The sequence below is a fragment of the Capricornis sumatraensis genome, chromosome 7 (genome assembly GCF_032405125.1).
Source record: "Capricornis sumatraensis isolate serow.1 chromosome 7, serow.2, whole genome shotgun sequence".
Classification (NCBI taxonomy): Eukaryota; Metazoa; Chordata; class Mammalia; order Artiodactyla; family Bovidae; genus Capricornis; species Capricornis sumatraensis.
In genome coordinates, this window is record NC_091075.1 from 106,084,900 (window position 1) to 106,108,654 (window position 23,755).

Sequence of the window (23,755 nt, forward strand, 5' to 3'; positions counted from 1 at the left end):
GGGAAGGTGTCTGACTTCTCCTCTGTTCTGGGAGGTGTCAGCGCTGTGTAGACCAGACCCCTGGTGTGAGCAGACAGACAGGGTCCCGACCCCCCTCAGCTCCTCATGGAAAACCCAGTGAGGGGTTTCGGGTGTGGGATGCGTGCTGGGGGGGCCTCTACAGGGTGTGCTGGGCGCACAGAAGGGGTGGAGGGGTGCTGCCTTAGTGCGGGAGGGGGTTCAGGAAACCAGAGTTCAGGCCACCACCCGAAGACCGGCCTTCAGGGGTTGAGATTCTGGTTTTTGAACTCTTCAGGATCGTTTCAGGATCACTTCTTCCCATTTTTTGCCTCTCAAAAGGCCATTTCTCTGACTCCGGTCCAAGCCCCGCCCTTGTAACCCAGCTACTGCAGGTGTCAGGGTGCTGGCTCACCTCTTCATTTTAAAGTTTGTGAAACTGAGGCTGAGAAACAAAAAGTGACTTTCCCAGCATCCCAGAGACCCAGATTCTCCTTCATGGCTCTTTCCATCAGAGACCGGAACTCAGGCACCCAACCGGAGAATCAGCCAGCAACAAGTGTACAGACTTCTGTTATCATTTATGCTTCATTCTATTTCCTACTTGGTTATTTCAAGGCATCTATGAATTCTACTTGCCCCCAGGTCCCCCAGAGAGCCTCTCTCTCTCCCCCGACACTTTTAGAGGGAATCAGACCAATAAAAACAATGAGAATCATAGTAACCATAATTGGCCATGAGGCTAATATAGCAGTTAAATACTTTTGGAAATGTATTTGGAACACTATAACTAAAATCTGCACTGCATCTTGAAGCTCCAGGCTCAGCCTTGATCTTTTTGGGTGGTTGTGGAGACGAGAATATTGTTCAATATTAAGATCAATATTCCATCGACTTGTGGTCAAGAGTTCTACTGAGGCTTGGTCTTAGGATGTGCTAAGAAAACCGGGTGGTATTTACAAAAGTGAAAGTGTTAGACTCAGTTCTATCTGACTCTTTGAAACCCCATGGACTGTAGCCCACCAGGCTCCACTGTCCATGGAATTCTCCAGGCAAGAATACCAGAGTGGGTAGCCATTCCCTTCTCCAGGGGATCTTCCCATACCCAGGGATCAGACCCAGGACTCCCGCATCGAACCAGGGAAGCCAGCAGTATTTTTAAGGTGATGTAATTACCTGTTCAGCTGGTGAAAGTGATTTTGGCAGCAGGGCACCAGATAGGCTCATTATGGAGTGCAAGTGTGTCTATTCCAGGAAACCCAGTTTACAAAAATTCCAATTTACCAAGAAACAGAAGAAGCAGGAAAAGAATTGCCATAGACCTGTTATTTTAACTGCTAGAACTGAGCTGGGCCTTGGGGACCATCTCATCTAATGTTTTTCCCCCAAAATCTTTTTGCTCAAAATCCAAAACATAGAACAGATGCAAGTGAAGAACAGTTCCCCAGGTTGCTTAAACCTCCAGCAGCTGGAGAAATCTTTTTTCCTCTATGAACTGTTGAATCATTCCTGCAGGGTCCTTTACTTTTAGGAAGCACAGCTTGAAAATCCCTTGCCTTATGGAAACTAGAAGGGCAAGGTCAGAGAGTTCATTTCACTCCAGGTTTCTAACTCCCAGCTCAGCGATCTCTCTGCTTCACTGAGGGACAGGAAGGCAGTGTTCAACTCAAGGGCCGCCTCTCTCGCTTTGCTGGGTTAATAAACCAACAGATGCTCGTCTCTGCGGTTGAGCCCACCACTTGGCGTGCATCCAGAGGTTCTTAGTTCTGCTGCAAACTGTAGGATCTCCATGCACATATGCGTGTGTGCTCAGTTGCTTCAGCCACGTCTGACCTTTGCAATCCTATAGACTGTAGTCTGCCAGGCTCTTCTGTCCATGGAATCATCCAGGCAAGAATACTGCAGTGGGCAGCCAGTCCCTTCTCTGAGGGATATTCCCGACCCAGGGATTGAACCTGGGTCTCCTGCATTGCAGGCAGATTCGTTACCCACTGAGCCACCTGGAAAACCCTAGGACCTCCATAACCCTCCTCTATTCCCCATCACCCCCACCTTCTCTGTCTACCGAACCTTAAGGAGAAATGCTGACTGGAGTCAAAGCCAAGGGTAACACCAGGTGAGGGAGGTGGTTGGGAGGACGCAGAGAGGGTAGAAGTCTTCATGGTGCCATAGTGTGGGTTTTAGGGCTCTCCCTGCGGCTGCATGCAAAGCACATTGTGCCAGGCCATGGGCACAATGTGGCCTGACATCCAGAATCTCCTTTCGCCCATCCCCTTGATTACTCCAGCAGTGGTTCTCAACCGGGGATAATTTGTCTCCTAAGGGACGTCTGGCCACATTTGGCAACATTTCGGTTGCGGGGGCAATTCCAGCTGCTCTCTACTGGGTAGAGGCCTGGAATGCTGCTAAACCCTCTCTAATGTACAAGGTAGCCCCCCACACAAAGTGGTATCCAGACCCAAGCAACCATAGAGCTGAGGCTGAGGAATCCTGTGCTTTGCAACCACTGTTCTCGCCATTTGGTAGAAAAGAAGCAGGCTCAGTGCAGACCATTCAAGAGCTGCAACAAAACTGGAATTCCAGCCCCAAAACATGTGATTCCAAAAACCAGGGATCGAACCTGGGTCTCCTGCATTGCAGGCAGGTTCCTACCCACTGAGAAACCTGGGAAACCTTAGGATCTCCATAACCCTCTGGCTTAAGCACCATGCTGTCCCTTCCACGACTGCACTGCACTTCCTACACAGTGAAGCCAGCACCTCCAGGTGACCTCAGGGTCCTTTCTAGAAAGTCCCCCGACTGTCCTTCTGACTGCTGGTCAGTCTAAGATGCTGCTGTGTCAGCCTCAGCTGCCCTCCTTGGGCAGCACTGTCTCTGTATCCACCTGCCTCTGGATCATCACCACGTGAACATTTATGCACCAATCAGAGTCCTCCGTGTGCCAGACACTGCCTAGGCGCTGCCCGCATTTTCTTCCAGAATCGCCTTGCTGACCTCCCTGCCCGACCCCGGCTGGCCTCATCATCCCCATTTCAGGAAGGAAGAAGCCAGGGCTCAGAGGAGTCAAGTGACCAAAGTAGAATCACAGCTCTCAAGGTGCTCATTTTATTTTGAAGCCCTTGAGGCTTTTTGCCAAGTCATCATCTTTGACTGTTCTAATCCATGTATTTAAAAAAAAAATTTGTATTAAGAAACCGCCTACCAAAAAAAAAAAAAAAAGAAAGAAACCGCCTACCAATGCAGGAGACACAGGTTTGATCCCTGGGATGGGACTGTCCCCTGGAGGAGGACATGGCAGCCCTCTTGGGTATTCTTGCCTGGAGAATCCTATGGACAGAGGATCCTATTGGGCTAGAGTCCATGGGGTTACAAGAGGCAGACATGACTTAGGGGCCAAACAACAACAAATGTCTGATTAATAATGTTGGGATAGTTTCAAGTGAATAGCAAAGGGATTCAGCCACCTATACACATGTATCCATTCTCCCCCAAACTCCCCTTGCATCCAGCCTGCCATAACATTGAGCAGAGCTCCATATGTCATACAAGTAGATCCTTGTTGGTTATCCATTTTAAATACAGCAGTGTGTACATGTGCATCCCAAACTCTCTAACTATCCCTTCCCTCATCCTTCTCTCTGGCAGTCATAAGTTAGTTCTCAAAGTCTGTGAATCTGTGTTTTTTAAGTATGTTAGTTTGTATCAGTTCTTTTTTGATTCCACATATGTGATGTCATATGATATTTCTCCTTCTCTGACTTACTTCACTCAGCATGACTATCTCTACTGACCTGTATTCTGACAGAGAATATACTTTCTGCTGGCAAGCAACCAATCACATTTAGGTGAATTGCTTGCCAAGGTCATTTGTATGGCTGATTACATCATAAACAGCATCTGGTGATGCCTGTGTCCTCTGGTTCATATAAATACCATGGGGACCGTCATGTTCCCTCCTTGAGCGCATATATCAAAGAACTAGTGTATGACAAAGGAACTGACAAGGTAAGCCTGAGTGCATGCGTGCTCATTCACTTCAGACATGTCCGACTCTTTTCGACCCTGTGGACTATAGCCTATTAGGCTCCTCTGTCCAGGGGATTATCCAGCGAAGAATACTAGAGTGGGTTACCATGCCCTCCTCCAGGGGATCTTCCCAACCCAAGGACTGAACCTGCGACTCCTTCATTCTACTTGTGGGGAGAGGGATGTCAAGGGGAAGGGTCTCTTGCAAAGCTCAGCCGTGGATTGGTGGCAGCTCAAGAATCAGGCAGATTCTTTACCCGCTGAGCCACCAGGAAATCCCATAGGTAAGCCTTAGGTAAGCCTGTGGGAGATAGTTTTCATTCACTGCCTGAGAAAACTCACAAGATCACATATATTATTTTTTGCATTCTTAAAACACCACGTGCCATAATACGTTTTTTGAGGAACCCAGGGGAAATAATTGAGATCAACAGCAGAGAACAGTTGCTTGAACCACAGGGCGATAATGAATAACACTCACATAGCTTGGATGGTTTTCACACAGCTGTCATCATTCATTCATTCCCCTCCCTCATCACCCTGCACTGGGAGGCCCTACCATCCAGGGTGCTGACTACCAGCTTAAATATGCAGATGACTGTGGGACAACCTTAAAAGAGCAGCCAGGGATGGGCACTCACTCTCCACAGTTGTGTGCTGGGTGCCAGACCTATACAGCGTCATTGTTGTACTGTTCAGTCACTAAGGTGTGCCCGACTCTTTGATGCTATAAGGTGACTAATACGAAAGCCATGTGTCCCAGCTGGGCACATGGATCCTGGGATAACTTCGGTGCCACAGAACAGAATGAAAGGATGTTATTATCCTCATTGTATAAGGGGGAAACCATGGTCCTGAGAGGTTAAGTGGCATCCTTTTCAAATGATATTTGTATAGAGAAAATGTGCCTCCAAATTAGTTTGACATAATTCTTCCTGCTAAAATAAAACTGAGCTATTAGTTGCAAAGAGTTCCCTTAGTCATCTTCAGCTATTAAATTTAAATGAAATAAAACAAAAATACGCACTGAATGCCCCACTTTTATAGGACACTGAGCTATGTATTCGGGGAAGATTGGGACAAAAATAACAGTAGCAAAAAACAAGCAGGAGAGTCTGATCGGGCATGAGTGCCTGATGTTGTGGGCTGAAATCAAGAGATCGGGGTGATTTGGGTGTTTGAGCTGCCACTGATCCGCTGCTGAGCTTAGCAAGAGACCCTTCCCCTCTGCCCACAAGTAGAATGAGGGTCTGGCCCAGAAGCTTGTTAAGAGCTTTTTAACACTCAGGACCATGGAGCTGGCACATGGGCCATCAAGACAGACGCCCAGGGCTCCTTGCCAGCATGGTGCACCACCCATGGGACATGGCCATCTGACTCTACCCAAGCCTGGTAGGACCTGAGTCTCCCCCCTCCAACCCCTCGCCCAGCTTCCACAGTCCCCATGTTCACCACACAGACACACATCTTACCCAGCCCCGCAGCAGCTCGTAGGCCGTGACACCCAGGGACCACCAGTCAACAGGGTAGGAGTACCCAGGGCCTCCGTCCACATACACCTGGAACACTTCCGGCGCTGCCAAAGACAGGACAAAAGACATCACTGGGCATCTCGCTTGACACACATCATGCCCAAGAAGGAGGACACGGGGCCAGGAGCTGGACTGCGGGGCTAGCGTTCCATCAACGATGCCATGTAGTTACTGCCGTCTGTAAGTCACAAGCCAGCCTGAGACAAGGTGCAGGCATCACAGGCAACCCCGTGTGACACCTGGGACAGAATACAGACGGGGTGTCCCGAGCGTGCAGCAGAGGGTGGCCTGCTGGGGAGTCAGGGAAAGCAGCGGAGGAGGATTTGGTGGAGCGTGAATCATGGTCAGCGTGGGGAATAAAGTCTGAGTTAAGGGGAAGAGCCTACACCCGTTACGGAGCAGGCCCCGGTGGGGCTCCTGGGCACAAAGACGTTCTGTGCCCGCCGATTCTTTGATGACAGGAAATAGGCTTCACTCAGTGTCTGGGACCTTCCCTTAGCTCCAACCTGTAGTTTCAAACAGATGCGAAGCAAGGATGGGAGGGGATGCAGAGACAAGGGAGGAACAGACAGGAAACAATAATGCAGCCTTGGGGCAGAGTCCTGGTCCCCCCCCCCCAAGTGATATGCATAACATTTTTGAGCTCTTCTGCAGATACTAAAACCCCCACCAGGTGGGAGAAATTAAGGGTCTGATGTGCTGTGCTAAGTCGCTTCCATCGTGTCAGATTCTTTGCGACCCTATGGACTGTAGCCCGCCAGGCTCCTCTGTCCATAGGATTCTCCAGGCAAGAAATACGGAAGTGGATTGCCATGCCCTCCTCCAGGGGATCTTTCCAACCCAGGGATTGAACCTGCGCCTCTTACATCTTCTGCATTGGCAGGTGGGTTCTTTACCACTAGCGTCACCTGGGAAGCCCCAAGGGTCTGATGCCCACAAGCAAGTAGACCCCAGACTGGTTAGAACCAGAAGGTGGATGATGCAGACTCTCACTTACCTCACCAATAACCAATCAGAAAAATGTCCATGAGCTTATCATCCTCTTTGAACCATTACTATAAGACCCCTCACTACCCCCTCCAGGTGGGGACACACAGCTTTGAGGGCATTTGCTCGCTGTGGCCCCCTTTGCCTGGAAAAGCAATTTGCTGTTGCTGTTGCTGAGTCATGTCTGACTCTTTGCTACCCCATGGACTGCAGCACACCAGGCTTCCTTGACTTTCACTATCTCCTGCTGCTGCTGCTGCTAAGTTGCTTCAGTCATGTCCGACTCTGTGTGACCCCATAGACAGCAGCCCACCAGGCTCCCCCACGTCCCTGGGATTCTCCAGGCAAGAACGCTGGAGTGGGTTGCCATTTCCTTCTCTGCACTGTCTCCTGGAGTTTGCTCAATTTCATATCCATATCCTCTGCCACCCTTTCTCCTTTTGCCTTCAGTCCTTCCCATTATCAGGATCTTTTCCAATGAGTTGGCTCTTCATATCAGATGGCCAAAGTACTGGAGCTTCAGCTTTAGCATCAGTCCTTCCAATGAATATTCAGGACTGATTTCCTTTAGAATTGACTGATTTTGATCTCTTTGCTGTCCAAGGGACTCTCAAGAGTCTTGCCCAGCACCACCCATTCAAAAGCATGAATGGTTCAGCTCTCACATCTGTACATGAGAACTGGAAAAATTATAGCTTGGATTATATGGCAATGGCACCCCACTCCAGTACTCTTGCCTGGAAAATCCCATGGATGGAGGAGCCTGGTGGGTTGCAGTCCATGGGGTCACTAAGAGTCGGACACGACTGAGCGACTCCACTTTCACTTTTCACTTTCATGCATTGGAGAAGGAAATGGCAACCCACTCCAGTGTTCTTGCCTGGAGAATCTCAGGGACGGCGGAGCCTGGTGGGCTGCCGTCTATGGGGTTGCATGGAGTTGGACACGACTGAAGCGATTTAGCAGCATATGGACCTTTGTCAGCAAAGTGATGTCTCTGCTTCCTAATACACTGTCTAGGTTTGTCATAGGTTTACTTCCAAGGACCAAGCACCTTTTAATTTCATGGCTGAAGTCACCATCTGCAGTGACTTTGGAGCCCAAGAAAATAAAATCTGTCATTGTGTCCACTTTTTCCCCTTCTATTTGCCATGAGGTGATGGGATGACAGAGGATGAGATGGCTAGATAGCATCACTGACTCGATGGATGTGAGTCTGAGTGAACTCCAGGAGTTGGTGATGGACAGGGAGGCCAGGCATACTGCTCTTCATGGGGTTGCAAAGAGTCGGACACGACTGAGCGACTGAACTGAACTGATGGGACCTGATGCCATGATCTTAGTTTTTTGAATGTCGAGTTTTAAGCCAGCTTTTTCACTCTCTTCTTTCCCTATCATTGAGAGGCTCTTTAGTTTCTCTTCACTTTCTTCCCTTAGAGTGCTCATCTGTATATCGGAGGTTGTGCTATTTCTCCCGGCAATCTTGATTCCAGCTTGTGTTTCATCCAGCAAAGCAGTAAAGCTGTTCTTTCCTACTCCACCCAAAACTCTGTCCCTGAGATTTAACTTGGTGTTGGGGTACAGAGGCCAGGGGCTGAGAAGCTAGGTAAATGTCAGTCTGCTTTGGCACCAACACCAGGTCAGATGTCCCAACAACCAGAATGGTTAGAGCCCTTGGTGCCTGGTGCCAGTCTCAGGACAACGTTATTTCAGCATAGGTGGGAATCAGTACAAAGTATCCAGAATAAGTAAGTGCACAGAGACAGAAGGCCGATCAGGGGTTGCCAAGGGCTGGTGGGGGGATGGGGCGCAACTGCTTATTGGGTTTCCTCTGGGATGATGAATGTTCTTGAACTAGACAGAGCTGGTGGCTACACAATGTGGTGAATTTACTAAATTCCACTTCATTTGCTTACAAACAGTTCATTTTACGTTATGTGAATTTTACTCTGTAATAAACCAGTGGAGGGCGGAGCCCCCAGAGGAATGGACCCTCACTCCTCAGGGGGATGCAGCTGTCCTGGGGTCCCCTGGGGTCCTGCTGCTTCCTAAGCTGCTGGGAGGTGGGTTCATCACTGCCTCACCCCCGACTCACCAGGCCAGGAATGCATCTCAAGCTTTAATTGCTCACACTGGCTTCCAGGAAAGTCTTGGGAAATGAAGGTCATTTCTAGAAAATTAATTTACAGATGTAATTCCATTTTACAGGTGTCAGAGCAGCCAAGCTCTGTCATGGAGAACCAGGACATGTTGTGATTAAAAACATCTCAACTCAGTTTTCAGACTGGCATTCAGATGGTGTAGGGGCAGGAAGGGCCAGATGAGGCAGATGAGGGTAGACAATGGATGCTTGAATTTGGGCTCTAGATGGGCAGCTGGACACCTGAACCTATTGTTGTTTAGTCACTCAGTCGTGTCTGACTGTGACCCCATGGACTGCAGCATGCCAGGCTTTCCTGTCCTTCACCATCACCTGAAGCTTGCTCAGACTGAAGTCCATTGAGACAGTGATGCCATCCAACCATCCTGTCATCTGTCGCCTCCTTCTCCTCCTGCCTTCAGTCTTTCCCAGCATCAGGGTCTTTTCCAATGAGTCAGTTCTTTGCATCAGATGGACAAAGTATTGGAGCTTCAGCTTCAGCATCAATCCTTCCAATGAATATTCAGGACTGATTTCCTTTAGAATTGACTGGTTTGATCTCCTCGCAGTCTAAGGGACTCTCAAGAGTCTTCTCCAGCACCACAGTTCAAAAGCATCAATTCTTCAGCACTCAGCTTTCTCTATGGTCCAACTCTTATCATCAATGAACCTGACCCTCGGCCAAATTCCAGCTGCCCTCCAGCAACCCACTCCCGTTATTTTGTATTCTCCTTTCCTCCTCACGACAACCCCCAGGGTCATATTGTCATTTGACATGCTTTCCCGAAGAGGTTCAGAGAGGGACAGCAGAGCACAGCAGAAGAGTGCAGAGCTGAGGTGCGCCTTACATACCGGTCAAATTCCAGTTGGAAGTGAGCTTTGCAGCAGCGTTTGGGTACAAAACCATAATCAGTCTACGTTGAAGATGTAGGGGAAGATGATATTGGGAGTTCGGGGAAATGTCATTTTGGTTTATTTGAGCCTCACCAACTGGTATGTGTGTTGGGGAACAGGAAGAAGGTTGGTGTGATTGCAGCTGGGTTAACACGTTCTCTTTGCTTCAGTTTGTAAAGCATGAGCAATAATAAACAGTCTATTCACAGGGTTCTTATGAGGATTAAGGAAAAATGCTGGCTAAGTGCTAGGCCCGATGCCAGGCTGGTCCATTGTGGGTGCTCTGGAAATATTGGGCATGGTTTTTATTAGTAGAATTGTTATTCAAATGTCCTCTCTTCATCAAACTCAGCTTCTCACTGACCACCCAGTCAGCCTGGGGACTGTCCTAAATTCCAACCTCCTCAGCCTCATGACTCATCAGTCTTCAGACCCTCTGAGCTTGGCATTCTAGGCATCTTTCCATCTGCCCCTTCCTATCCATCCTAAATCAACCTGAATTCAAAGGTGGTAGTTGTACCTGTTTAGTAAACATCTGGTGAGCGAACATTTGATTTCCTAGCCTCTCAGGGCACTGAGCTGTGCTATTCTGCATCCCACCCTGGGAGCCTGAGGCTGGGCTCCAGCTCAAAGGGGCTTCCTTTCCTGCACCCCAGTCTGTGTACTTGTCCTTCCCTCTGTGCAAAGGGTTCTGATAAAGAAGGAGACAGTCGTGCTGGCCTGTGCAGAACCAGGACTTTGACAGCTGCTGGCCCAGCCCACATGCTCAGACAGGGCCAGAGGCAGGGACACGCCCAGGACTACAGGAGAGGCTATGTGTCCAGCTGTCCCCATAAAGCCTTGTCATGTGTGGCTGTCCCAAGCCCATCTGGAATTCATGGTAGAAGCAGCATCTGACCAGTTCTGTCTTGGCTGTCCTGACCAGCCAAGTGACAACTATTTGCAGCCTGTGACTCCACTCCCAGAGAAGGTGACAATCTCCCTTCCCCTGCACACCTGGGGCTGAAAGAACATAAACAACATTTATGTCACAATCCACATGCCACCAAAATGACTGGTGTAGTGCCCTGGAACCAGTGCTTAGAAGTGAGGGCATCATAGAGCGTTAGAACTTGAAGGACAGGTACAAGACACACACCTGTCACCATTATTTCATGTATGAATGAATGAGTGTGGAAACAGTTTGCTAGGTACCGTGTTAAGGATTTTACACATATAGCTCCCTTCATCCTCCTGGTCACCCAATAAAACAAGTGCTACAGTGATCTTCACATTCCAGATGAGGAGGTAGAGACATGAAGGGGTGTATGTGGGTGAATGAAAGTGAAAATGTTAGTTGCTCAGTCATGTCTGATTCCTTGTGAACCCACGGAATGTAGCCTGCCAGGCTCCTCTGGCCATGGACTTCTCCAGGCAAAAAATACTGGAGTGAGTAGCCATTCTTTTCTCCAGGGGATCTTCCTGATCCAGGGATCCAACCCAGGTCTCCCACATTGTAGGCAGATTCTTTACCACCTGAGCCACCAGGGAAGGTGAATAGTGTCCGCAAAAGACTATGTCAAAGTACTAACCTCCAGTATTTGTAAACAGGGACTTATTCAGAAATAGGGACTCTGCAGGTGTAATTAAGGACATCAAGATAAAAATCATCCTGGATTCAGGGTGGACCCTTCCTAGATTGAGTGTCTGATGACTTTATAAGGGAAAGGAGAGAGAGATTTGGGACACAGAGAAGGCCAATGCAGGAGGCACAAGAAACACAGTTTCGATCCCTGGGTTGGGAAGATCCCCTAGAGTAAGAAATGGCAACCTGCTCCAGTATTCTTGCCTGGAAAATTCCATGGACAGTGGAGCCTGGAGGGCTATAGTCCATGGGGTCGCAAAGAGTCGGACACCATTGAGCACACATCCTTAAAGCACCCTGAACCACAGAGGAAGAAAAAAGAGACACAGAGAAGTAAAGAGGCAAGTTCAGGGCCATCTAGGTGGTGAGTGGAAGAGTGTGGAATGCTGTTCTTACAACTTTCGAGAGGGGACTCATACAGCTGTCTCACTGTTATCACGAGTAAAGAAAGCCAAACGCTTTCTTTACAACGCTAAGAGCTGTGTTATTAATGTGCCATTGACTGAGCATCTAGCGTGTGCTGGAAGCTCTTCAGGTTTCTTTACCTCTATTATTTACTCCTCAGGGAAGCTAATATTTATGGAGCACTATCTGCAGCTGCACGTGTATGATCTCCTTTAAACCTCAGAAGGACCTTGGGAGGTGAAAATGATCATTATCTCCATCTGAGGAAGCAAAGCTATGGTTTTCCCAGTGGTCATGTATGGATGTGAGAGCTGGAGCATAAAGAAAACTGAGCGCCAAAGAACTGATGCTTTTGAACTGTGCTGTTGGAGAAAACTCTTGAGAGTCCCTTGAACTGCAAGGAGATCAAACCAGTCCATCCTAAAGGAAATTAGTCCTAAATATTCATTGGAAGGACTGATGCTGAAGCTCCAATACTTTGGCCATCTGATGCAAACTGACTTCACTGGAAAAGATTGAAGGAAGGAGGGGAAGGAGACGATAGAGGATGAGATGGTTGTATGGTCTCACTGACTCGATGGGCATGAGCTTGAGCAAGCTCTAGGAGTTGGGGATGGAAGGGAAGCCTGGCGTGCTGCATTCCATGGGGTCACAAAGAGTCGGACACCACTGAACTGAAGAAGAAGCCAGGCTTGGAGAGGTGACAGACCTACCAAGGTCTGGCTTCCCCCATTCTCCAGTGTCATCCAGAATAATGACCGGAGCCTTGCTCTGTCTCCTTCAATATCCAGACATTTCCCACCATGTTATACCACCTGTATGTGTATGCTGAAAAGAAAAATAATGTATCATAAAAAATATATGCACACACACTATATATATGTGAGGCGGTAAAGAACCCGGCTGCCAATGCAGGAGACATAGGAGATGCAGGTTTGATATTTGGGTTGGGAAGATCCCCTGGAGGAGGGCAGGCAACCCACTCCAGTATTCTTGCCTGGAGAATCCCACGGACAGAGGAGCCTGTGGGCTATAGTTCATAGGGTTGCAAAGAGTCGGACAAGACTGAAATGACTTAGCATGTAGTATATATGTATCCGCTTTACATGTCTTATAGTACAAAACCTCTCCAAAGTCAATGCATTAAATCTGCAAATTCAATTGGAACCAAAATCAAGAATGTTTATGAAGGTCTAGGAATGCTAAATTTAGGAAATCAAGGTTTTGACATAATCTGAAAGAATGTGTAGTTTGCTGTTAACATGCTCATTAATAAAAGTGGCTCTTGAATCACAATGCCCCAGCAGCAGCCTTCCTCGCTACATCTCCAGGGTCCTTCACGGTGCCCAGTGAATGCTGAATGCTCTGTGGATACTTGTGAGCCCACAAATGAATACCCTGGGCTGACACCAGGTTCCATGGAAGTGGCTTCTCCAGCATGCCTCCCATCAACCATTTCTAGCAGCAGCTGAGCAATTCTGCCAATGCAGGTTTTAAATGGAAAGTGAGTCTGGATTCCAAGGGGCATCAGAGAATTGGCCTTCCAGAAAAGCAAGTACATGGGGTGTCGAATGAAAGAGATCGCCTCAAGACAATGAAAATTTGCCTTTGGTGGGTTTTGCCACCTTCGGCTCACCACGCAGAGTTACTTCCTCATTAGACTAAAAATATGGAAAAACTCCCAGAAACCTCTTAAGTTATAATTATTAGCCTGCTGCTTTAGCTCTATGAATATTCCTGAAGGCTTTGATTGCTGCAGTGGAGTGTGACACGCTATTCAATGTCTAGCTTACAAGTTGACTGGCTTCCAGGATTGGCTTCCACAGGTAATTGTGTCCTTCTGGACTGGGAACATAGAATTACAACATTTCAGCCTAGAGGGGACCTTCAAGGTCATTTCCTTTCTCCCCTACATTTTGTAGGTGAGGAAGCTGAAGCCTATTGGAGGCGTTCCATGGCTTCCAGCCCAGCTGGGACCAGAGCCCAGGCCTCCTGTCCACTGAGCCTCACTTCAGTTTGCACATCCCAGCCAGCAGAATGGCCAGATCTGGACACCTCCACCCAGAAGCCCCACAGGCATGGCATTCTTACTATGTCCAAGCCAAAGCCCCCCTCTCCAACTGCCCCTTGGGCTCCCAGTCTCTGCTGACGGTCTGCTCAATTTCAAGAGTCAGAAATCAGTCTACGCTGTGATGTGTGCTCAGTTGCTCTGGTATGTCTGACTCTCTGCAACCCTACATTCTGTGGCCTGCCAGGCTCCTCTGCCCATGTAATTTTCCAGGCAAGACTACTGCAATGGGATGCTCTTCCCTACTCTAGGAGATCTTCCCGATCCAGGGATTGAACCTACATCTCTTGTGTCTCCGGCACTGGCAGGCAGATTTTTCACCATTAGTGCCACCTGGGAAGCCCATGCTTTGATGATTTGATTAACTCTTGATTCATCATTGTTCCCTTCCAGAATCTTCCTCTTCTCTCTGATCCTCTTTCCTCGCTGTCTGGACTAATGACAGTCCCTCGTGCACCCTAGCCTGGGGCTGTTTAATCTCATCCACCTGCTCCTGCACTGAATATGTCAGCAAATTTGGAAAACTCCAGCAGTGGCCACAGGACTGGAAAAGGTCAGTTTTCACTCCAATCCCAAAGAAAGGCAATGCCAAAGAATGCTCGAACTACTGCACAATTGCACTCATCTCACATGCTAGTAAAGTAATGCTCAAAATTCTCCAAGCCAGGCTTCAGCAATACTTGAACTGTGAACTTCCTGATGTTCAAGCTGGTTTTAGAAAAGGCAGAGGAACCAGAGATCAAATTGCCAACATTTGCTGGATCATGGAAAAAGAAAGAATTCCAGAAAAACATCTGTTTCTGCTTTATTGACTAGGCCAAAACCTTTGACAGTGTGGATCACAATAAACTGTGGAAAATTCTGAAAGAGATGGGAATATCAGACCACCTGACCTGCCTCTTGAGAAACCTATATACAGGTCAGGAAGCAAGAGTTAGAACTGGACATGGAACAACATTGGTTCCAAATAGGAAAAGGAATAGGTCAAGGCTGTATATTGTCACCCTGCTTATTTAATTTATATTCAGAGTACATCATGAGAAACACTGGGCTGGATGAAGCACAGGCTGGAATCAAGATTGCTGGGAGAAATATCAATCACCTCAGATATGCAGATGACACCACCCTTATGGCAGAAAGTGAAGAACTAAAGAGCCTCCTGGTGAAAGTGAAAGTGGAGAGTGGGAAAGTTGGCTTAAAGCTCAACATTCAGAAAATGAAGATCCTGGCGTCCGGCCCCATCACTTCATGGGAAATACATGGGGCAACAGTGGACACAGTGGCTGACTTTACTTTTTTGGGCTCCAAAATCACTGCAGATGGTGACTGCAGCCATGAAATTAAAAGACGCTTACTCCTTGGAAGGAAAGTTATGACCAACCTAGACAGCATATTAAAAAGCAGAGACATTACTGTGCCAACAAAGGTCCATCTTGTCAAGGCTATTGTTTTGCCAGTGGTCACGTATGGATGTGAGAGTTGGACTATAAAGAAAGCTGAGAGCTGAAGAATTGATGCTTTTCACTGTGGTGTTGGAGAAGACTCTTGAGAAGTCCCTTGGACTGCAAGGAGATTCAACCAGTCCATCCTAAAGGAGATCAGTCCTGGGTGTTCATTGGAAGGACTGACATTGAAGCTGAAACTCCAATACTTTGGCCACCTGATGTGAACAGCTGACTCATTTGAAAAGACCCTGATGCTGGGAAAGATTGAGGTTAGGAAGAGAAGGGGACAACAGAGGATGAGATGGTTGGATGGCATCACTCACTTAATGGACATGAGCTTGGGTAAACTCCGACTGTTGGTGATGGACAGGGAGGCTTGCAGTGCTGCAGTTCATGGGGTTGCAAAGAGTCCGACACGACTGAGCAACTGAACTGAACTGAACTGAATCTGCTCCTGAAACACTTTTCTAAGTCAGTAGAAAATCAGTGAAACAAAGAGACGGAATGTGTGAATGTGGCGATGATTCAGGCTAGGCTTGCTGCCATGACAGCCTCAAGCAAGCTGTCTGACCTGTTATTTTTTGCCTTGATTTTCCTCATCTGTAAAAAGGAATAACTATATCTGCCACATCATGTTATCGAGAAGAAAAAATTGAAGTTCTGCATGTATTTATTAAGTGCAAAGTAAGTGCTCTATAAATGCAATATAATATTGTTTTATTGTCATTCATATGTTCAAATTACTTAATTAAAATCACTCCAAATTTTTCTGTATACTCTAGAATAAAAGTCAAACTTCTTAGCATGAAAAATTTATAGAAAATTAGGTTCCAGTTTCCTCATATTTTGGCCACTGTCTTTATTATGCCTTTTGTGTAACCTACTCCAGTATGCTTGCCTGGAAAATCCCAAGGACAGAGGAGCCTGGTGGGCTAAAATCCATAGGGTTGGCAAGAGTCAGACATGACTGAGCAACTGAGTACATGCCAAAAGGAAAAAATAGAACATGATTTATTTTAAATCTTCAATGACTTGCCTGATAATCTTTACCTGATTTTTATAACCATGAACTCCTATTTATACTTCAAAACCCAGACCAAATTTTACACCCACTGTGGAATGTTCATTAAGTCCCTTCTTGATCCTCAGTTCCCTTCTTTACCCCTCTCCTGGCCAAGTATATCACTGTTCTGGATTCTTACCAAACCCTTGTCTGTTCGTCCCCTACAGCACTGATCAGGCCATATTGTAATTAAGGATATGCATGCCCATTGCCCTCACTGGACTCTGAGCTCTTTAAACAAGGATATGACTAGGTCAGGGTTAAAACCTCAGGGATTAGCATGAAGCTGGTCTAGACAGAGATGCTCAAGGAATCAGAATAGCAAAGAGTTTGAAGTCACACAATCCTGGCTTTGAATCTCAGTGGCCACCTTTGCTGTTTATCACTGGACAAGCACTTAGTCTCTGCATATGTCTCAGATCCCCTGGGATAATAATACCCTTTACCCCATAGTGAGATAACATATGGGAGTCATTTAGAACAAGGGCTGATGCAGAGCAAATTCCGAATAGATATGAGCTAGTTATTATTGTATCAATTCATCACCGAATGAGAAATGAAATACATCCATAAATGAAGGACCAACTAACAGATGGACATGTGGTACATGTCCCCAGATGATTCAGAGTTCCATCATCATTCTTTGATTAGAGTTTGCAGAAAAGCCATGAAAAGCAGAGATAAGCAGGATGACTGGCCTCTGCTGTATCCCTTAGGGTAATTCATGTTCCTTTGGCTTTATACCTTGGCAGATGAAATCAGGTGTCACACACATATTGATTTGAGATGAAATGAAACTGCTGTGTCAATCTGATAATTTCTTTTTATTTGGTGGTACAAATAGCATTAATAGCAACAGAAGACTGGTTTCATCAAAGTATGTAAGACACTGCTCCAGTGTGGACAGGTAGGATCTCACTTGTCTGCATAAGAGGAAAAGCAGGGGAAGCTTAACTGGCTGAGGAAATACAGAAGGTCTGATGCTGTTGTTCAGTTGCTCAGTCATGTCTGACTCTTTGCGACCCCATGGACTGCAGCACGCCAGGCTTTCCTGTCCTTCACTATCTCCCAGAGTTTTCTCAAACTCATGCCCATTGAGTCAGTGATGCCATCCAACTATCTTGCCCTCTGCCGTCTGTTCTCCTCCTGTCTTCAATCTTTCCCAGCATCAGGGTCTTTTCAAACGAGTTAGTTCTTCGCATCAGGTGGCCAAAGTATTAGAGCTTGATGTACCTTATACTGGATAATGTAATTTATCTAAATTCACCTAGTCTCTAAGCAGAAGATACTCAAACCACCCCATGCTGAAGCCCACGCTTCATCGGGACCCATTCCTGGCAAGCCCAGTTATCTGTCTGCTTCTCCCAGGACACGCTTGAGGCTGATCCCATGAGTCTGGTGATGACCGTCTCCGGCATTGGCATTTCTGTTCGTTCCATGACCCTTATCAGGCATTCAAGACCCTGGTTGCTTTGGTCTGTCTCGTCTCTCCCTCCCACCTCCTCTAATTGTATAAAGCTATTAAAAAACAGGACTGCTATGGCCTCTCAGACCACCATCTTATGACCCCCTCCATGCCTTTGCATGGACCGGAATGGCCTCTCCTTACCCTCACCCAGCAGGTGAGCTGTGAACACACCCTGTGAGTTTAACTCAGATGGTCCCATTCTGGGAAGTCTTTCTTGACAGGGACCAGCTTACATGCAGGCCTTCACAGCTGTCTGCCCCAGAGATGCTGAGTCCCTGGGGCCCAGTGCCTGACTCTGAGCCCTGCACTCCTGACATGCCCCATTCGATGTTTGCTGAAAGAATGCTCAGTTCTTCATCTCACTTGAGACGAATAAACTGAAGCCCCAGACAGCTGCTGGAACATTTTTTACTTCTAATCTGGCACCTTTCAGAGAGTTCTTTTTTTCTCTGTTTGTGAATTCCATCTGCTTTTATAATTAATGAAAATTCAGCTCTATGCAAATGTTTCTTCTGGGATCATTCTTCATGAGCAACCTTTGGGAGCTTACTCATCAGCCCATTCCCTGAATGCATGTTTGGAACATTCTGGGAACCTGTCATTGGGCCTTTGAACCAAATAGCTCAAGTGAATGAAGTCAACAAAGCTGCTGCTTGGTAGCAGGAATTTACAGCCCTGGGAGCTGCAGGATGTGACTTGATTGAGAGAGTTTTCCCCTCACCCTCATCTTCCCTATAACCTCCTATTGCCTGGCACTGCCAATGCCTATAGTCTCTGAAATTATTTCATTTTGGTAAATAAGTTGTGCTTTCCAAATCTCACAAAAGCCTCTCCTGCACATTTGTTCATCAATTCAGTACCGAAGATCCCTTAATTAGAAGGACCCCAGAAGTCCAGAATCCCAGGTACAGCTGGGATAATACACTTTTCTCTTGTCTGAGAAATGTGGCTTTCTGATACAAGAACTCAGTGTCAAAAAGGCAACTTGGTATAGTGGCAAAAGCATGAACTTTGGAAGCAAGTGCCCATCAACAGACAAATGGATAAAAAAGATGCGTGTGTGCTAAGTCACTTCCATCATATCTGACTCTTTGTGACCCTATGGACTATAGCCGCCAGGCTCCTCTCTTCCTGGGATTCTCAAGGCAAGAATACTGGAGTGGGTATGCCCTCCTCCAGGGGATCTTCCCAACCCAGCGATTGAACCCACAGCTCTCATGTCTCCTGCACTGGTCGGTAGGCTCTTTACCACTAGCACCACCTGGGAAACCTAAAGAAGATGAGGTGTGTGTATATATTATATATCCATATATATACTATGGAACACTACTTCACATAAAGAATGAAATAATGTCTTTTACAACAACATTGATGGGTCTAGACATTGTCAAACTAAGTGAAATAAACCCAACAGAGAAAGACAAATACCATATGATATTGCTTATATGCGGAATCAAAAAAATGATACAAATAAACTTATTTACAAAACAGAAACAGACTTATAGACATAAAAAGCTTATGGTTACCCAGGGAAACTGGGGGAGGGATAAATTAGGAGTTTGGGATAAACATATACACACTACTAAAATGGCAATCCACTCCAGTATTCTTGCCTGGAGAATCCCATGGACGGAGAAGCCTAGTAGGTTACAGTCCACGGGGTTGCAAAGAGTCGGACATGACTGAGCAACTTCACCTTAGCTCACCTTATATATAAAATAGATAACCAACAAGGACCCTACTACATAATGAAGAGAACTATACTCAACATGTCGTAATAACCTATGAGAAAAGAGAATGTTTAAAACAATACTTTTTAACATTCTCTTTCCAAATGTATATGCAACTGAATCACTTCGTTGTATACCTGAAACTAACATAACATCATAAGTCAACTATATTTCATTAAATTTTTTTTAAAAAAAGCAGGGACTTCAGACTCATATAGATGTGGCTTTAAATTCTGGCTCTATCCCTTGGCAGTTGTGTGATTCAGCGTAGGTTAATTAACCTCTGGGCCTCAGCTTACTCTTATATAAAATGAGAGAGACATAGAAAACTCTCGTGGATCTTCTGGGGATTAAACATGATGACAGACATGTGATGGGATCACAATACATGTCCAGCTTTCTTCTCCCTTTGGAAGGTGGGGCCACTGTAGAGAGTGGCCAGCTGGGTCACTACGGGCCTGCTTTCCCAAAGGCTAAGAGCCAGGACAGAGGAGCCTTAGACAGGACTGAGAAGCTGAGGCACCCAGGAAATTCTGCTCTGAATGGCGGTAAAGCAGGGGCCGAAAGGTCAGCATTGGGAGAACACTGTCTTGAACTTCTCCAGTGGTCAAGAACCCAATTTCCTAGAGGCCAGTTTCCTTTTCAGGAATAGCCTAAAGGTAGTGGGAACTAACCTATAGGATTTTGGAGTCGGCTCCAAATGGGAGATTCTTCTCCCCTCTCCTCCATGTTCCCTCTGCGGCTGATGCCTCTTCCGGCCTCTCTCCACCCCTTCGGGCAAGATGCTCCTGGGCTTAGAATCAGTGATTTCTCTCCCACTGCCTTGGCTTTGCTGCGTCTCCAAGATGGTAACTCTCAACGCACGGACTGAGTCCACATCACTCTCCAGATGCTTGGAGTACATCTGAATGTCTGGACGTTCCTACAGACACTTCACCGCCACGTCCATCCTTCCCACCATCCCTTGCACTCGCCCCTCCTGTGGTGTTCTCTGCATGGGAGCCTCCCTGGAATCCACTCTGCTGCTAGACCCAGAGGCCTGGAGGCAGCCTCGCCCCCTCCTTCACTGCCATTCTCCATCTCTAAGTCCTGCCCATCTGTTGGATCTTACTGAAGTGACCTCCTTGGATAGAACAGCCCCAGATCTGGATTCTTCTGGAAAGGGATTTCAGAAGGATCGTCAACAATGAAAGCTGTATTTGGGTCTGTATTTAGCATCCCAAGGGGACTCTGAAGTAGACAGATCTGCTCATTTCTATACCCTCTGCTGTTCATACTGACTTGGCTCTGCTCTCACCCCTGATGTCAACCTGGGCAGGTCACCTAACTCTCAACCCGTTTTCTCGACTCTAAAAATGGGAATAAGTAATTGTGCCTACTTCATGATTATGAATGGCTTCCCAGGTGGCGCTAGTGGTAAAGAACCTGCCTGCACATGCAGAAGACATGAGACATGAGTTCGATCCCAGGGTTGGGAAGATCCCCTGGAGGAGGGCATGGCAACCTGCTCCACAATTCTTGCCTGGAGAATCCCATGGACACAGAAGCCTGGCAGGCCACAGTCCAGGGTCACAAAGAGTCAGACACAGCTGAAGTGACCAAGCATGCGTGCTTGTTTATGAGGCTTAAATAAGCTTATGGATAGAATGCCTGGCACATAGTAAATACTAAAAAGTATTGTTTCACTATTATTTATTGTCAAACTTCATTTATGTAATGTATTTATTAAGTTAATGATAAATAACACAAGGAGTCAATTCTGGAGACGTGATGACAGAGTTCTTGAATCTCTACAATCCACATATAAACGGGCAGAGCAGATACAAGCGAAAGCAAAAACAATGGGCAACACTTACTATAAAGCTAAGTTGTTCCCACAAATCCCAAAATATAAGCAGATGGGAACAAACCAGCAACAGTGATAAGCCCTTTATGGTAGTGATTTCTGTATAAAAATAACACAGCTGATGATGGACCAGAGGACAGAGAACTCCAAAAGAGCCAGCAGACATTGACTGGGAAGAATAGCCAGTCTGAGAACAGCAGCTGAAACAGGAAGAGGCTTGTCCAGCCCCATCTCAGGTGAATGAAAAGTGTTTTTGGTGAGTTCTGCAGAAGGTGGAGTCTGGGGCACAAAATCCCTTCAATCAATCCAGCCAGAGCTCTCTTCTAGGAAGGATCCCAAGGAGAAGCTGCTGGGAGTGAAATCAAAACTAAGCAGGATGGGGGCCCTACAGATGAAAGAAAGGGGAAGTCCAGATGGAAGTGGGCAAGAGGACTGGGCCAGGAAATCCCAGGTAGCAAGCTGCCTAGGGACATGACATGTCACATGAACAATAGAAGAAGAGTCAGGTTGGTTAGAGAAGCTACCCTGAGCGACACCATCTTCTAAAGATCCAGGAAAACCAACATTACGTGGAATTCCATGCAAAGTGATTGTAAGAGAAAGGACAATGGCAAGCAGAACAACACTGTACAATGAAAGTACCTCAGAAAAGACAGTGTGGCGGGTTGTTCATGAACGGTTCCCAATGAATCAGGCCATCAGGTTCCCACACTCCATGCAGTCCCCTCCCATGTGGGCCCTGGTCTTTGTCACATGACTTGCTTTGGCCAATTGGACATCAGGAAATGTAAAGCAAGGAGAGGGTTGGTAGGCACTTGAGAGTTGGGTTTTCCTTCTTGAAACTGCTGCCATCATGGGAGCATGTTCACTCTAGTCTCCTTGATGAGAAAAGACCATTCAGAGAGAGGGGCCCGTTCATTTCAGGTGTCCCACTCCAGTACTCTTGCCTGGAAAATCCCATGGACAGAGGAGCCTGGTAGTCTGCAGTCCATGGGGTCACTAAGAGTCGGACACGACTGAGAGACTTCACTTTCACTTTTCACTTTCATGCATTGGAGAAGGCAATGCCAACCCACTCCAGTGTTCTTGCCTGGAGAATCCCAGGGATGGGGGAGCTTGGCGGGCTGCCATCTATGGGGTTGCACAGAGTCGGACACAACTGAAGTGACTTAGCAGCAGCAGGCTGGTCCAGCAGCTGAATGAGTGGGCCTAGCCAAAACCAGCAGAAAAACCACTCAATCAAGTGGCAGATGTGATAAATAAAAGATTGCTACTGTTCTAAACTTCTAGGTTTTGACATGGTTTGTCATCCGCAGTTGATAACTATGTAGACATTAAGAATGAATAATATAGACATTAAAATTATGCAAGACATGAAAGAACATGTAAATTACAATTTAGATACTCAGAAATCTCATAAGAGGACTCATGAAAAAACTAGAAACAAAAGGAAAATTATTTCAGAAATAAATACTTCATGAGAAAGCACACAAAACAAATACAACAGAGATTGCTTCAAAATAAAGAGGAAGATAAAAAATTGAGAAATAATTTGAACATAGGAAGAGAGACAAAAGATTTGAAAATGGCAAATGCTGAGGATTGGCAAAGAAGACCCAACATTCAGGTAATAGGGATCCTTAACAAAGAAAAGAAAGTAAAAGAACAGAATTTGTATTAAAGCAAAAGACATTTCCGGGAGCTTCCCTTGTGGTCCAGTGGCTACGACTCCATGTTCCCAGTGCAGGGGGTCTGGGTTTCATCCCTGGTGGGAGAACTAGATCCTGCATACCGCAACTGAATATCCCATGACTAAGACCCGGTGTATGTGTGCTAAGTCACTTCAGTCGCACCTGACTCTTTGTGATCCCATGGATTGCAGCCCACCAAGCTTTTCTGTCCGTGGGATTTTCCAGGCAAGAACACTGAAGTGGGTTTTCATGCCCTCCTCCAGGAGATCTTCCCAACCCAGGATTCAGACCCACATCTCTTATGTCTCCTGCATTGGTAGGCGAGTTTTTTTTTTTTTTTTTTTAACACTAAGCAACCTGGGAAGCCCTAAGACTCGGTGCAATATGATATTTCCAGCAAAAGTCCTACAGAAAAACCAACCTGAAACTACATTGGAAGAGCAATGTGTACTTCAGAATATAGACCTGCAATGACCAACAACAAAACTATTCTGGCAACACTGTGGGACTTTAATGAAAAAGAAGGGTTTGTCGTTTATTTTTTCCTGAGCTTGAGCCAAGCTGGAATCAAGACTGCTGGGAGAAATATCAATAACCTCAGATATGCAGATGACACCACTCTTATGGCAGAAAGTGAAGTAGAACTAAAGAGCCTCTTGATGAAAGTGAAAGAAGAGAGTGAAAAAGCTGGCTTAAAGCTCAACATTCAGAAAATTAAGATCATGGCAACCAGTCCCATCACTTCATGGCAAATAGATGGGGAAACAGTGAAAACGGTGTCAGACTTTATTTTCTTGGGCTCCAAAATCACTGCAGATGACTGCAGCCATGAAATTAAA

General features: G+C 46.5%; 1 protein-coding gene across 2 annotated transcripts in view; it reads right to left on the reverse strand.

Annotated features, from left to right (window-relative positions):
• STK32B (serine/threonine kinase 32B) overlaps positions 1 to 23,755 on the reverse strand; it is a 384,837-nt gene that overhangs the window by 33,056 nt on the left and 328,026 nt on the right. For both annotated transcript variants that reach the window (XM_068975348.1, XM_068975347.1), the window contains one exon: positions 5,496 to 5,599. In XM_068975348.1, coding sequence (XP_068831449.1) covers positions 5,496 to 5,599 — 104 coding nt within the window. The remainder of the gene's footprint in view (positions 1 to 5,495; positions 5,600 to 23,755) is intronic.